At 47.3% G+C, this 14919-nt stretch overlaps 1 protein-coding gene across 1 annotated transcript; it reads right to left on the bottom strand.

Annotated features, from left to right (window-relative positions):
• Positions 1-1741: 1741 nt before the first annotated feature.
• On the bottom strand, positions 1742-13032 carry LOC144097772 (neprilysin-11-like). The gene is made up of 4 exons (XM_077630406.1): positions 12811-13032; positions 11120-11242; positions 7695-7962; positions 1742-5384 (listed from the first exon to the last, which is right to left on the bottom strand). The coding sequence occupies exons 1-4, from the start codon at positions 12976-12978 to the stop codon at positions 3577-3579; spliced, it is 2367 nt and encodes a 788-aa protein (XP_077486532.1). The 5' UTR covers positions 12979-13032; the 3' UTR covers positions 1742-3576.
• Between the last annotated feature and the right edge of the window lie 1887 nt (positions 13033-14919).

Genomic DNA, 14919 nt, shown 5'->3' with positions numbered 1-14919 from the left:
GTTGAGAGTTACAGTTGCAACGTTTAAACAAAAAATATGCAAGCCACAGTTTGAAAGAGTGCGGTTTAAGAAGGTAAAAGATGAAACTATGCGCCTCCAAAACCAAAATCATTTTTGTTCTACAGTATCTCTTTCAAGTATGGTTTGGTAGCTAGTATATTTTGCCGTTGTTTGGTTTAAAGTTTTAACTCAGATCCTAAGACAGTGATATTTGCAGCAATTGTCACGTGCGCCCCTGATAGTGAACGAGTGAATTTAAAGGCAACCATCAATACCATCGTCCTGATTTATTTCACCATTATTTGTGCAAGTAGGCAACATACATTCCGACAAAACTGAAGCAAAAAAGAAAAAGAAGCGAAATTAACAACGCACAAAGGCTGGTTACCAGCAAGATCAACATTTCAGAACATATGGACGAATGAAAAAAATTACTCGGTGGCTTTGAAAAAAACTACACAAGCAAACAGTAACAAAGTCGCACTCATTTAGTATCAGGCAGGAAAGAGAAAAAAGTGCTTGAACATTACAAAACTTAAAAAAAATGAACCATAATACAAAATGTGCAATATTAAGCAATAAACGGGAATATGCACTAACATCAAGGCAATCAATTGCACAGACATGCATACGCGTTCTGTTTCATTTTGTGGCGCTCGCACTGCAGATGTTTATCCGGAGGGGATAGAAATCTATGCAGAACTGAGAGCTAACGTGCAGTGTCTAAAAATTGAAGCAGAAATAACAATCTGAAGCAAAGAAACTCCGTGACGACTAGCAAAGCTGCAGCTACCACATGTAATCTGCATTTCTCTTTACAGTGGCAGCTCCGTCGACGCGAATGCTCTTGGAGCATATGCCAAAGGAGCCTCATACTAACAAGATTCCTTGCACTCGAGAAACTGCCTTCAGCTGGGAACCCTACTTGCACGAGAAAACACAGCCATAACATGTCGAGTAGCAGTTTTTTTTCCTTACTCGACAATTACCCTATAGTACATCGACACAATATGCTGACGCGCTCAGACTAATTGGGAGATATTTTGAGAAGACAGACAGCATTTAACATCAACGACGGTCGCGCCCGAAGTTGTGCTTTGGTACCTTTGAGAGAACGGAATAACGAACTTGAGAAATATTGCTTATTTTTGCTGCTTTTCTGGTAAGGATACTGGCCTCTCAGCCGCAAACAACGCAGAGAGCGACGCGCTGACAGGGCCTTTCGCAGGTGCTTAACTTTATCTAAAGAACGCGACCCGGGTTATGTTGCAGCTGTGCCCTGACAACATGGTCATGTGGACACCCGCAAGAACAGCACATATCGCGCTCTTTACTTAGTCTTCTGTTGCTTCTCTTCGTCCTTGTTGTGACCGCCTTGAGAGCACTTGTCGCCGCCGTCTCCATTGTTGTTGTTGGTCATGATGTCCGGACCGCCAGCCTTGGGAGTGTTAGGCTTGCCTGTCGGTTGGGACGCCTGGTTGCGCCCGCTGCCGCCGCCGCCTGCTGTGGAAGCTCTTGACGCGAACACGACCAAGAGGAGCAGGATACAGAGCGCAATGCAAGTGTTCTTCATGACGAGCAATAAAAAAGCTTGACTGCGCTGTAGGAGAGTTGAAGGCCGTCCCGATACTTATGTGGATGGGGGCAGTTGAGCAACTCTGTGGCTAAAATAAGGGGTACTTGCTCACGCACAATCTCCTTCGCAGGCCACAGGGAAAGGATATGCACTAACTACGGAAATTTTGTGTGGCGAAGCACGTCGAAGCAGCCTTTGGCTGAAATAACTTTCCTAGCTTTAGCTGCGACAGAATCAGAGATAGGACACACCGGTCGGCACTGTCAGCATGCGATCTACGGGACTTTGTACCCCGAGTCTAGTTGCGTTAGCGCGAAAAGGACAGCTCACTCTAGTCCGCAGAAAGTGATACTCCGAAACTGAGCCTGCGAACGCTTTTAGGCAATATATATTTCAAGGTTCTGTAGTTCGCGTGACTGCCTTTGTTGACTTGCGGACAACATCCTATTGTCAGGGGATGACAAAACCGCAGCAAAAACGTATACAGCTAGGAAAGCTATCTGGTGAATTGATCGGGGAGCAAGTGGGACAACATACTGCCAAACGATGACATGACGGTTCCTTTACGGCTAAGCATCTTCAAATGAATAGCTTGCGCACTATGGGAAAGGACACTATTTGCTAAGTTTCCGCTGAAACAACCATTCATATCTTCGTTGTTGACAGCAGCTGAAGCGGAAAGAATCGACGCAGAATCCTGTTTGTATTCTCTTCACTGCGCAGTGGAGTTCTCGGAGCCCCAAGGAGAGAATGGTGCAGTGTCACGGAACACTGTATCAAAGAGCCTATGCTGTCAGTTCTGTTTTGACATCATTTCGGCCTTAACGTCTCAATCACGGCAGTTTCCACAGCGGATCAAGCATACGGAGCGCCCATCGCTAAGCACGTGGCGTAATTCACAAAGGGCCAAATTAGGGCCCTCAGCTGCCTTTTTCGCGTCAGATGTGGCCCTTACCACGAAAGTGCGTGGCTCACAAGCTGCTGAACAATTATAGAACTGACCCACGTGGCAACGCAATCTCGCTTCGGCTTGCTCGTATACTTGACCTGCAGCACGCTCCATGCCTTTTTTCCAGCGATTGCTGGGACAACCAACTGCTGTTAGCTGTCACCATTACCTCTCCACTACCCCCTTCCGCTCCCGAGAAATGGCGGAGTGTCGAGGGGGAAGGACAGAGCTGTTGTGGTTCTCTAGTTGAAATGAGACAGTTTTTTTATTAGTTGCATGCATGGTTGCGCTATTGACGAAACGTGGACAACGTAAAAATTGTAATATATGATAGAGGACCATAGGCACCACAGCCAAGCAAGGCTGTTATATTGGTGCGCTTATTATAATACAAAGACATTCGTGTTTCTAGAAAATATATTTTGGATATCACGTGTCCGGACATCGCACACCTCGCAAACTAAATAAAGGAAAATACAGTTCCGACGCAACAGACACGCCGGTACGATGACGGTACTGAAAACACAAGTCAGTGAAAAATGTTCTCTCCAGTTTTTTCCCCGAGTCTTTCAGCACCGCACCTACAAGCTGATGCGGAGCGCAGTTGCTCCACACAAAGATGCCAGTTCTCATCACAGCGTCCAAGAAGCTGGGTCACACGTCTGTGTGACTATCCAGAACAGTAAAAATGCAAGCTAAGCCAAATGCAGAGACGCTCAATTAGAAATGTAGAGTGGAAACGAAAGAAACGACCGTATGTTCAAAGCAGAACCTTGCTACGTATGAGAATGTTTCCAAAAATAATACGTAGAACACCCACCGCCGTAAAACAACATTACTGCCAACGAACTGCAAGCATAATACGGAAAACTTTACAACTAAAAGTGATCAAAGCATTGCGGTTCATGAAATCAAACGCGATGTTAATTACGCTCGGAAACCCCAAACACAAATGGATTAACACGCGAATCGCATTCTCTGCTCAATACACAAAATCTGTTCAGATGCGTTAAATAAATATGCGCAAGAGTGGCAAATATACGAGCGAAGGTCACGAAAAGAAGCCACATTTGTGATGCGGGTTCATCCGCGCACCGACGGCACAGCCGAAAGCCTGCGAAAAGGGCTGAAAATTTTTGAGCGGCATATTGCAGCTGACTCCTTCGGCAGTGTAGCTGCCGCATAGGACGTAGCAGTACGTAATGAAAAATATCTGGTCATCGGTAAGGTTCTCGAGACCCTGCAGCCGGTAGTCGGAGGGACTGTCATTGTCCAGCCTCACCTGTATCTTGTACGCATGGAAGGCGATTTCGAGGCCCGGAACCAAAGGAAAGAGCTTTGTGGATGTGCAGCACTCGCTAGCGTTTAGATCGCACGTGACGCGGTCGAGATACTGGCGGGACCTGGAAGGTCCCCACCAGATCACTGTGCGTCCTTCTTCGTTTATCTCGCTTCCCGTGGGGTCGAACGCACGGGCCACCTCTCGTGCCAGTATTGAGCCCACACCCGAGCTAATCACGGAGTAAGTGCTGTTGGCGTAGTAAAGCGGTGCTTCGAACGCAGCCATCGAGATAAGGACGCTGTTGAGGGCGTAGATGTAGGAGACCTGTGCGTGACCTGATGATGTGCGACGACCGTAGAGAGCCAGGAGGTTCCGCTCCTTACGCTTCGACTGGAACCACAGTGATGATTCGACGAAGTCGGTCGCAAAGTCGGTCCCCATAGGCGGGAACGTTGCGTAGAGCGTTTCGCGGCCCTCCACGTCAAAGGACGTCTGGTGAGGGAACGGGCTGCTCGTGAGGTACCTGGTCTTGTGCAACGCTGCGTGCCGTTCATTCCCGATCCATGGCAGCTTCTCGATTAGATCGTGAGTTGCGTTCACCAGTCTTTCAAGGATTTTCGCGTCCGGCCTTTTCGATGACAAGACGCTCAAGTCTGGTAGCACCAGGGCGCCGAGGCGTGACTGAACGTATTCGAGGCAGCTGTACTTCTTGATTAGAGAGACGAATTCGTCGGTGGCGCCAGTGCCAAACCTTATTCGCGGTAAGTCGAGGATGGCCCAAAGGTGTGTTTGAACGAAGATCCAGGACAGGCCAATTACGAACTGTCTCTTGTTGTACTTCTTCAACAGGCTCTGGACGCCTTCGATAAGCCGCGAGTCCTGTACGACGACCCAATGCTCCGACGACCAACTCAGGTCCGGCGAGAAGTGCTTATTGAGAAGGCTGAGCCAGAGGCCTGGTTGAATCCACGGGGTTGGATTGTCGAAGAGGTCCAAGCGAAACCATGTCTGATTGGGCTCGCCCGTCGCGGTGTCCATCTTGACAGCAAGGAAATCGCGAGTCAAACTCCTTAAGGTGTTAGGGGGAGGATGGTTGTCTCTAGCAGATGTGTTAAGACCCAGGTATTGGAAGTAGGTGGTGACGTACGTAGCGTAATAAGAGGGCTCCACGTAGTGCACCCATCCAGCGAGAGGCTTTCCCCTAGTCAAGAAAAGTGTCACAGGCCTGCCGCTTACGTTGACGAGTTGGGCGTCGAAGAGGAAGTTTTCGTTCCAGTTGATGGCCAGGTCTAGCATCACGTCTACGGGCTCCAGGGTTGGGGAACGTAGGTCTTCTGGCCACGAGAGTCGCATTTTCGCCCGTAGCTCGCGGAACCGCTCGAGCTTGGCCTTGGCTGTTGTGGCATGAAGATCGCTAGCAGCGTTGGGTCTTGAACAGCTGCGGTAGAACAGAGAAGCCAGATGCGCGGTCCGACTGGAGTCTTTCGAGGAGGCGCCTTCCAGGAGGATCAGGTCCGACTGCAGCTCACCAATGGCCCGCTCAGCGGATTCTACCATGAGGCGGTCCCGGTACACCCCTGCCGCCACGAGAAGATTGGAGACTGTTAATTTGTGGTCGTGGCAGCTGTTTGGAAATTTAGTCGCTCATATAGCGCAACAACACAGCTCGCTTGGCCTTAGCGACACTACAACTTCGCGGCCTTTTAAAAGATTAAATCAGCCCAGAGGACGGCAAAAGTTTGTGGTTTAACATAGAAAAGGAAAATAAGCTTCAGTATTTGTTGCCGATTCAACTTGGTATATTTAATGGCATCTTAGTCGAAATCAAGAGGAATAAATGGGCTTGGACAGAGCACGTAATGCGAAAGTAAGATAACCGCTGGTCCTCAAGGGTAACGGAGTGTATTCGAAAAGAAGGCAAGCGTAGCAGGGGGCGGCAGAAAGTTAGGTGGGCGGATGAGATTAAGAAGTTGGCGGTGGCCACAGCTGGCAAAGGACAGGGTTAATTGGAGAGGCATAGGACAGGCCTTTACCCGGCGCGGAGAATAGTCAGGTCGATGATGATAGTGATAATATTTGAGAAATTACTTTGTTTTTTCCGTCTAACCAATTCTGATATTTAATGCTTTTCATAGTCTATAAAGTGGACTACCATTTGAAGGGTTCAGTGAAGAAGTGAATTCCATTTCCTACACAGTACATTTCCTAGACAAACACCAGCTCGAAACTTGAGCAAATGTTTTAACGTGGCCAGGAATCAGGCCGCTCAGTGGGAATGCTATACACGGGAAACTTTTTGTGTCACGGCAGTGGGGGCTATGAGTGCGAAGACAACAGATTCCATAAGCGCACTGTTAACATCCGTTATCAAGCTAACCACACTGGTCTGGGAGCTGATGTCTCGCGCTTCTAATAAGGTGCCTGAGAAAGTTGTTTCCGAGTGCGGTACCACGACAACATGACGCCAAGTACATAAACCTAGGGATGGTTCATGATTTATGGAGGTTAACGACACAATGCGATTTAGACTATAAGGAACGACGTAGTGGAGGGTTCCGGAAATTTCGGCCACCTAGGGATCTTTAACGTGCTCCAACTTTGCACAGTATACGGACCTCTAGCATTTCACCTCCAGCAAAATGCGACTGCCATCGCCGAAATCGAACTCGCGTCTTTCGGGTGAGCAGCTGGGGACCATAACCTAAGCCACCGCAGCGTCTGAAATCTTGAGATGAAATCGGCGTAGTTTTCAAGTGCATTAAATATGCAGGTTTCGCAAAATGTCTAGACTTCGTCACACATGACATAGTGTACAATCGGTGGCAAAAGCAACAGACTCCCCCTCTAACCAACTCCCCCTCCGGCCCGTGCCATTCTGCGTTTGGGCGTCACCTGACAAAACACTTCTGGTGTCGAAACAGACCCACTTCAACGGTTTCGACACCAGAGGTGTTTTGTCAGGTGGCGTCCCGACGAAGAGTGGCACGGGCCGGAACTTGGAGGGGGAGTCTGTTGCTTTTGCCGCCGATGGTACATGTCAATTACGTACCAGGCTTCAAGAACGAATGTCAGACAGGTGGTTTAGCTACATTGATGTAAGAGCAGTCTGTGTTGGCGCATCGGCCAACACGGAGCCACGGTTTCCTTCCCTCCGAACGCAGTGACAATGTGTGCACTGCTCGCATAACTAAGGCGGACATTAACTGCGGCTACTGCACCCGCGTGAAGAGAGAAAATACCAAATACGTATTCGAACAAACACATCGGTGAAGGAAATATCGGATGGTTGTTTTAAATATTTGCAGTTTTTTTTAAACGATGAGAGATGCGTCTGTGCGGTCTTTGCATCTGGATTACAGAGTAGGCAGACGTTTTGTACGTGATAAAGCGTCGTCAAAAAAAAAACCGATTAGGTAATACGAGATTACTTATTAAACCACGTCCAGCATTCTCGGGCAAAAATTTTGAAAATAGGGAAATTGTAAGAGGATGTTACAGAAATATTGAAGGTAATGGGCCACTCTTCTGATGTGTAGAAAAATCATCCTTTTAAAGTATTTCCATTTATCGCATAGAACAGTTAAGACCAGCACAGAAAACCAAAGGGAAACGCTTTTGACGACAGCAAAACATCAAAAGTAAAAAAATACAAGACTGCGGTCGGGTGATCTGTGGATATTTATTGTTGTAGTGAAATCTTGAAATATAGGAAACAAATTGCGTTCGTAGACGTTTTCCCGCTCAAGAATGCTTTTGTCCAGAATTGCTGGGTATGAGTTTTGTTTTCGGTTTTATGGTGCTTATTACATTGGTGCGCGTTAAGTGGAAGCGGTAGCGGCCCACGCAATCCGAAAAAGCATCTATTAAATACGCCGAGGCAATCTCACCTGCGGCCGAGCCGTTGGCGCTGCTCCGTTCCCAGGAGCCGCATACGAAGGCGTGGAAGTCGTCGCACGGGTCGACGGACAGGTTCAGCGCGGCGCGCAGCTCCTGTGCGTGGCGGCGGCAGTCCTGCGAGCTGCACACGGTGACTGGGTCCCGGGGCCGCTGCTTCTTGATCAGCAACGCCAGCACTATCAGAGCCACGAAGAGCAGCGCGAAGAAAAGCAGCAGAATGAGTCCCACGCACGGGGACTTTTGGCTCGTGCCCGCACGCTCGAGCCCGCGGACAGCACGGGCACCACCCCTCCCGCTCAACCTGCAGGAATAATAATAATAATAATAATAATAATAATAATAATAATAATAATAATAATAATAATAATAATAATAATAATAATAATAATAATTGGTTTTGGGGGAAAGGAAATGGCGCAGTATCTGTCTCATACATCGTTGGACACCTGAACCGCGCCGCAAGGGAAGGGATAAAGGAGGGAGTGAAAGAAGAAAGCAAGAGAGAGGTGCCGTAGTGGAGGGCTCCGGAATAATTTCGTCCACCTGGGGATCTTTAACGTGCACTGACATCGCACAGCACACGGGCGCCTAAGCGTTTTGCCTCCATAAAAACGCAGCCGACGCGGTCGGATTCGAACCCGGGAACTCCGGATCAGTAGTCGAGCGCCCTAACCACTGCAGGAAGAGACAAGAATACGGTTTGGTGCGAACGGAACGCTATGGGAATCATCGAGGAAGCTCCCGGAAAGACAAAAAGTTGTTGTCTATTCATTTCATCAACATCATCATCAGCGACGCCTTCATCATCAGCCTGACAACGTCCAATGCGAGAAAAAAGCTCCTTCCGTATACTCCTTCCGTATACTTCGAACTGCCCTAGTCTGAGGCCGGCTTCGGCCAATGTATCCCCGCAAGCTTCCTAATGTCATCCGCCCATCTGACTTTCTAGACCTTCTTGCTACACTTGCGCGCTTCAAGTGTGCTCGAAACATTTGGCATCTATATGGCATATAGAAGCTGAACCGAGGAAAATTAGAGTAAAATTGCAACCGAGAAATATCCGAGTAAAACTTGTTGCTAGATTAGTTAGTGCATTTTCCTGTCTGCCTCTCTTTCTTGTGTTCGTGCTATGTTGCGCTAGCTTGCTACCGGATAAATATTCTGTTTTATATTTATTGGTCCCCCTCTCTCCCCCATCAAAACAAAAAAATTCCCGTGATGCCCTTTGAGCTACAGCTTAATTTCACTGATATGTGATTTGCATTCGTCCCAATATAGCGTAGTTAAGCGGGCTTCCTCTCACCGTTTATTTCATTTCAGTTTATTTTCAAGGGCACAATTTTACAGGGCAGCTTCCTTCGGGAACCAAGTTATTCCATGCAGTCTGTATTTTTCACCAACTCCTGCTTGTTGTGTACAATTCCTCCTAAAGAAGACTAGAAATTCTGTCAAGGCTGTCCTTCTATACGCACCTTGTTCTTCAAGGTATCAGAATTGCGGTGTTTCTAAGTTTTTTCCCATCTTCCACGCTCTCTCGCACATCGTATTCTGTAGAGGCTACGCCGGATATTTCGAGCGTTAATGGCTTATTTATAAAAGATTCTGAGTTAAAAACGAACTACGAAGCGCTACACGTTCCGAAAGGTTTCCAGTGGAAAGTTGTGGACACAACTAGAATCCCAAATAACCGCGTTGCAAGAGAGTTGTTAAGAGTAGAAATACGGGCCAGTTGGTATTGGTAATTCGAAAGCATTTTTTTTTCAGCGACAAATTACGACGTAGCAAAGAGACAAACACAGGACAAACGCTTGATCGATTGTCCCACATGTGTCTCTTATCTACGTTCTGCCTGATTTCGCGCTAAAAAAAATGCGTTCGAATTACCAGGAGAAGTAGGATACTTGCAGAAGAAGTACTTTGCAGAACGTCATTGCAAGAGAAGTACATTTCCTTTCAATTTCTTCACTCGGAAGTTCTTTAAAGGCGTTCACGCTACAGCTGGATAAACAAGGCATAGCTTACCGGGTAGATACGCTGAAGCCTTTAAAAAAAGGAATCTATCGGCGAATCAGGTAGGCGTGTTAGCTGGCTTTGACTGACTCGCGAACAATCAGCTTTCTGTCGCTTCTAATTGTTACTGCGATGAAATAATAATAACGACATAGAAGTGAAGCTATATTACGCAGTTTGCAAAGTACAAGTGATTGTCTGACTCACAGAGAATGTAAATTCCATAAGAAGGATTCTCAAAAAAACCAGAAGTCTCTGGTCCACATTCAGAAAGTATTCCAATACGGTTCTTTTAAAGCCCTCTTTCGTTTAATTCAGTTCGTGGAGTCGCTTCTTCTTCTTGTAATTACTGGACAGCGCTAGTCAACCTGCACAGACCGCCTCGAGAGCGGTGCATGTTATGATCGGACATATTTTATGAGAAAGGCTGCGTACGAAAAGCTGGTTCGTGAGAAGTCTAGCAAATGACACTGAGTTGACACTCCATGTCACCGCGACACATTTCTTCACCTCGTAAATCAAAAGCCAGGGGAAGCAGACTCAGCTCGCTTGACCGATTAATACGGTTGGAAATGCTGTTGCGTGCGGTGACTTACTGTATTTGCCAAAAGTAAGAAGGCTGTATGGTTTGCATCTCACTCATATTGTCGAGCCCTTTCTACTTCCCTAAGGATCAAAAGGTCCTGTGATGTGAGGAAAAGGGTTCTCCGTTCTTTACTGAGATTTAGAGCTTGAAGTGTGCCTAAGTGCCGAACTTGGTACGCGACACACCGTACAGCCTGCTTACTTTCGGCAAAGGCGGTTCTTAGGTGGGTTATTTAATCAGCGAAATATTTGAAAGGAAGGAGACCTGCCCCATTGCAGTCATTTGGCTTGGAGCTGGTACCTGAAGGTTGGCCGGTGCAGGAGGCAAATTAAACACAGGACGAAGGGCGGATGCGCTCAGGAAATGCAGCTATTTTAAGAGGTACATTTAAGTTCAGCTGTGGTGCAATAAACGTTACGCAGTGGGCGATCGCTCGAAATGGTAAGACTGGTCCATGCTTTTTAGGGGGTGCGGTCGCACGGAAAGCCGCACCTTCCAGCTTGGACAGTAAAGCTTCCTTTTTTCTTCTGCCTCTTTTTCGCCATTGAGAGCAGTTTACAGCGTGCAGTCTTCCCCGGCAGTGCTCCTAGCTCAGGTATGAGTGTCTTGTTTTTTTTTCCATTTTCTTAGGCGTAGTTTATAACATATTTTATACCGTATTACCACTGACTGTTCCGCTGGCATACCTTGACGTAATTATTATTCAAACTTGGGCTTAAATCTTTGAAAACTTGAGAATAAAGAACTCGTTTTCATATTCGACCTGTCCGTTTTAACATAAGAGATGAGGGATGCAGATGTCTCGGTTCGAATACTAACGCTCTTTTTGGAGTACTTGCTGTGCTCCGCGTCGAGGGATGTGCCTCCTTTCTTGCGGAAACTGCGTTCGGAGACATGCGTTCGTCTGCTGGTTTCACTTTGGTCTGTCTTGCATGGCGTGCCCTGCGAGGAAGGCGAGACCGAGAGAGGTATTGAAGGTAAGTGGCTCAGGTCAACAAAATGTTGTCGCGACGACGATCATAGGAACGTGGGCTCCACAAGGGCAGGCTAATCATGATAACAAACATCGTCATCTCAACTGGAATTCCGTACCGTTCCGTGTGGAGTCCCTAGCACAGGGAGGCATAAGTAGCGGCCCCAACCTGGCTCCACCCAGCCTGTCATTGTTAGCCGGACAAGGTAACAGTGGAATGAGCTGAAAAAAATGCTCTCAATCGCCTGATAACGCTAGACTGTGCCAGAAGGAATATGGCACTTGTCACGACTCGGACACTTGGGCCGACACGAGGCATATCCGAAAGTCCTCTTTCTTTCATGTCGAAACTGTTCCAATTGGGCTCAGAGAAAGCAACGATTTTGTTAGGCTATTTGACTTTGTGGACGCTGGATATAATAAGCAAAACTCAAATAAGCCAGTGAATAACCACGCCGTAAGAGAAGGTTCAATGGAGATCACTGGGGAGGGGCATTGCAGACGTCTTCCAGAGAGCGTAATCGGTTGATGATAATAATGGTCGCATAATATGGTACCTGACGTAATTCGTGCGGTAAACGGTAGCGTTAGGCCGCACAGAGTCGGAGATAACCGTCTAAAGGCGATTAAAGCCGTGGCTCAGTAGAAAAGCCAAAGGTTGTCACTGGAGGAACTCTGTACAAGCAGCATGATCCAGAAAATTATCTGGATTTAAGATTACGCGGCCAGTAGCTTCCACGCGTCTCGTGGTATGCTAACACATTTAATATGAGAGAGGCTTCAACCGCAGGTTCTCCGCGCTAGCCACTTCTGCACTCCGGGAAAACATTCTACGAGCAAGCGTGAGCCGTCCCCGCCCAGGCCAGTGACGATGAGTTGTGAGTGCATGCGACTGCCGCATATATATAGGGTGAGGTTATGGGGAAAGGAAAGGCGGTAAATGTCTCACTCTGAGAGCACCTCTGAACTGCAGTGCGAGGGAAGGGATGAAGAGAATGAAATGAAGGAAGAGAAAGAACTACTGGTATAGGCCGTGGTGCAATGAGCTCCACCTAAGTATCGCTGAAAATATCATCTACAAAAAAATTGCTGGGGTTCAACGTGGCTTGAACCTAGTTATACGAGTGAATGTTCTGTTAAGCATAGTCTCCAAAGTCCCAAATCCCATGTCAAGGTCAAAGGTCAGGTACCCAATTGTCACAGTCAGATGATCAAGCAGTCATACTATCATATATTGGGCGATACCACCACGCAGTTAAGTTCGGTTTGACCTTGTGAGGCATTGAAGGTCATAGTCGATGTGGTGCCCACTGTTTCAAATCAAATGTCAAGGGCCAAGGTGAGGTATTCAATCATCATCCTCACATGATCACGTAGTCATACTACGTTACCTTGGGCTATACCACCACGCAGTTAAGTTCGGTTTGACCTTGTGATGCGTTGAAGGTCATTGTCTCATGCACATCAAAAGCAGAAGTTGTACCTCGAGGAGCAAGGCTCTCGCTCTAAGAAACACCATTTTTGTCTAGATGCGTACCTTGGTGCTGGTGTCCTGACTTGCCTCCTCTTTCTGCTGGCTGTGCTTTTTCTGGTGCCTGGTCTTCTTACCCTGGCTCCTCCTGTACGTGTTGGTCACCTCCACTTGCGACTGCCGTTGGTAGCTGGACGACGACGGAGCGGCCTTTCTTTCATCGGATGTCGCCATGACTGCCCAGGCCAGTCGAATAGGCAGCAGGGCGCACCGAGGAAGAGCGACGCACTCGAGAAAAAGGACAGATGGGAGACTGGCAAGGGATCAAAGAAGCGGCTGCGGCAGCGTACCGTCGCAATGATTGAGCCCAGGTAGCCGAACGCTGCGGCTCGCGGCACTGAGCACGAGCATGCTTCTTCGTTTACGGCTTTAAAGGCCCAACAGATGAGGGGACAGGTTGATGGCACTGAGGCAGATGAAGGGGTGTATTTTGGCGCGATGTGCAGAATCTAGAGCGGAGCTAGCAAATAGAGCCCATAGCGTTGTTTTACGCCATTACTGACTCGCGGGAGGAAAGAGCCAGTTGGACACATGGCAAAGCGACAAAATAATCTCAAAAAAAATTGAAGTAAGCGATAACGCTGGTGGAAAGGTAGAAATTTGGAATGGAGTGTGAATTAAAAGGTAACTGGGATCAGGCCAGGTTTCGACTGCACATGAAGAATGCTCACTCTAAACCAACCACGAAGAATCACCCAGTGTTGCATTGGTGTCCGGTAAGGCGCGTGGTAGCGTCAGCTGTCTAAGTTTAGCGGCTCACTGCAGTTTTCATGAACTGAATATGTGTGTTTAGCGGCATTAAAGGGGTACACACATATTTTTGGGGTGTCCGCATTCTTTTGCCTCCAAAATGGCCTACGTGCGCAGTAATCATGAAAATGAGCTCGAAACAGCAGTGCGCTGCGTAAATAATTAATTACAAATTATTTTATGCAGGTAGTTTAGGTTTCGGTCACCGCCAGCCCTGAAATGCACCTTGACGTCAGGGTCGAGCACTTCTGCTGACGTTGGCGTCGCTGACAAGCACTGGTTGTTCTTGTGAACAAGCACTCGGTTCGGTGGCATCACAATAATTGAGTCAAATCCATTTAGACGTCACTCACTGCGGGCGGAGATACCGACCGGCTGGTCGGAAAACGTTCAAAATCATATTAACTTGTGCTCCGGTCAACGCCTGCAACAGAAACTTTCCAAAGGGCATCTCGTTATGCTATGAAAAAAATCATATTTGTTTTCGTTCGAAATTTTGTTTGTGTATCGCGTTAAATTTCGAAAAGTGGTGGAGAGCATGGCATGGAAGTATGGCTGTGTATAAGCAATGTGTAGCGAAGCCTGCAACCTACTCGCTTTCACCACTGTTTCTTCGCAAGCAACGGTGTAGTCGACGGTGAGTTAACTGCACAACTGCAGGTGAGTCGTAAGGCTTCCAGGAGATGATTCACATGCGTCAAAATGAGCATATGTGCAGTTCTACTACCGTATTGTACGGCCTGAACATTGTGTGCGGCTAACTCATACCAGCAAATTCTGCACAAGCGCGTTTGCAGCGGGGAATTTTTATGAACGCAGTTTTTTCATATATCTCAAGATTCCTCTGTTGCCATCAATATATCCGCACAGATCTTACCTAGAAAGGCTTGCACTTTTTTGTTTGCTATTAATGTTTTTGCTCTGGACAAAAATAATCCCCATTGGTTTTTTATGGCGGTCCTAACTACTCTATGAGAATGATTAAAAACTTTAAAAGAAGGCTTTTGCTCCGTATCGGGATAATATACCATTAAGTTCAATATTTCAATAACTGTATCTTACAGCATTCCGCAGTTGACTCACAATTGAAGATGATGCCCAAGAATGTTAAACTTGGACAGGAGCAAGGCGAGCTTGGGCTTTTAACGCCACATTAAAATAAATACGTACTGAGCGAGAGCGCTTTCAAAGAAGCTGATTTGCAGATTCGAGCGGCATAAGAGAGGCATCATGCTGCCTCTGAAGATCGAGGAGGCGAGATGATGTTGGCCCTTTCCGCAAATTTATTTTTGAATTTTCTCCTCCCCCTTCAATGTTGAGGACTATAGAAAATGCGCGCCCGTTTTTTTATCTTTGTGTCCGAGT

This window comes from Amblyomma americanum, chromosome 7 (genome assembly GCF_052857255.1).
Source record: "Amblyomma americanum isolate KBUSLIRL-KWMA chromosome 7, ASM5285725v1, whole genome shotgun sequence".
NCBI lineage: Eukaryota > Metazoa > Arthropoda > Arachnida > Ixodida > Ixodidae > Amblyomma > Amblyomma americanum.
This window is presented reverse-complemented; position numbering and strand designations above follow the sequence as displayed.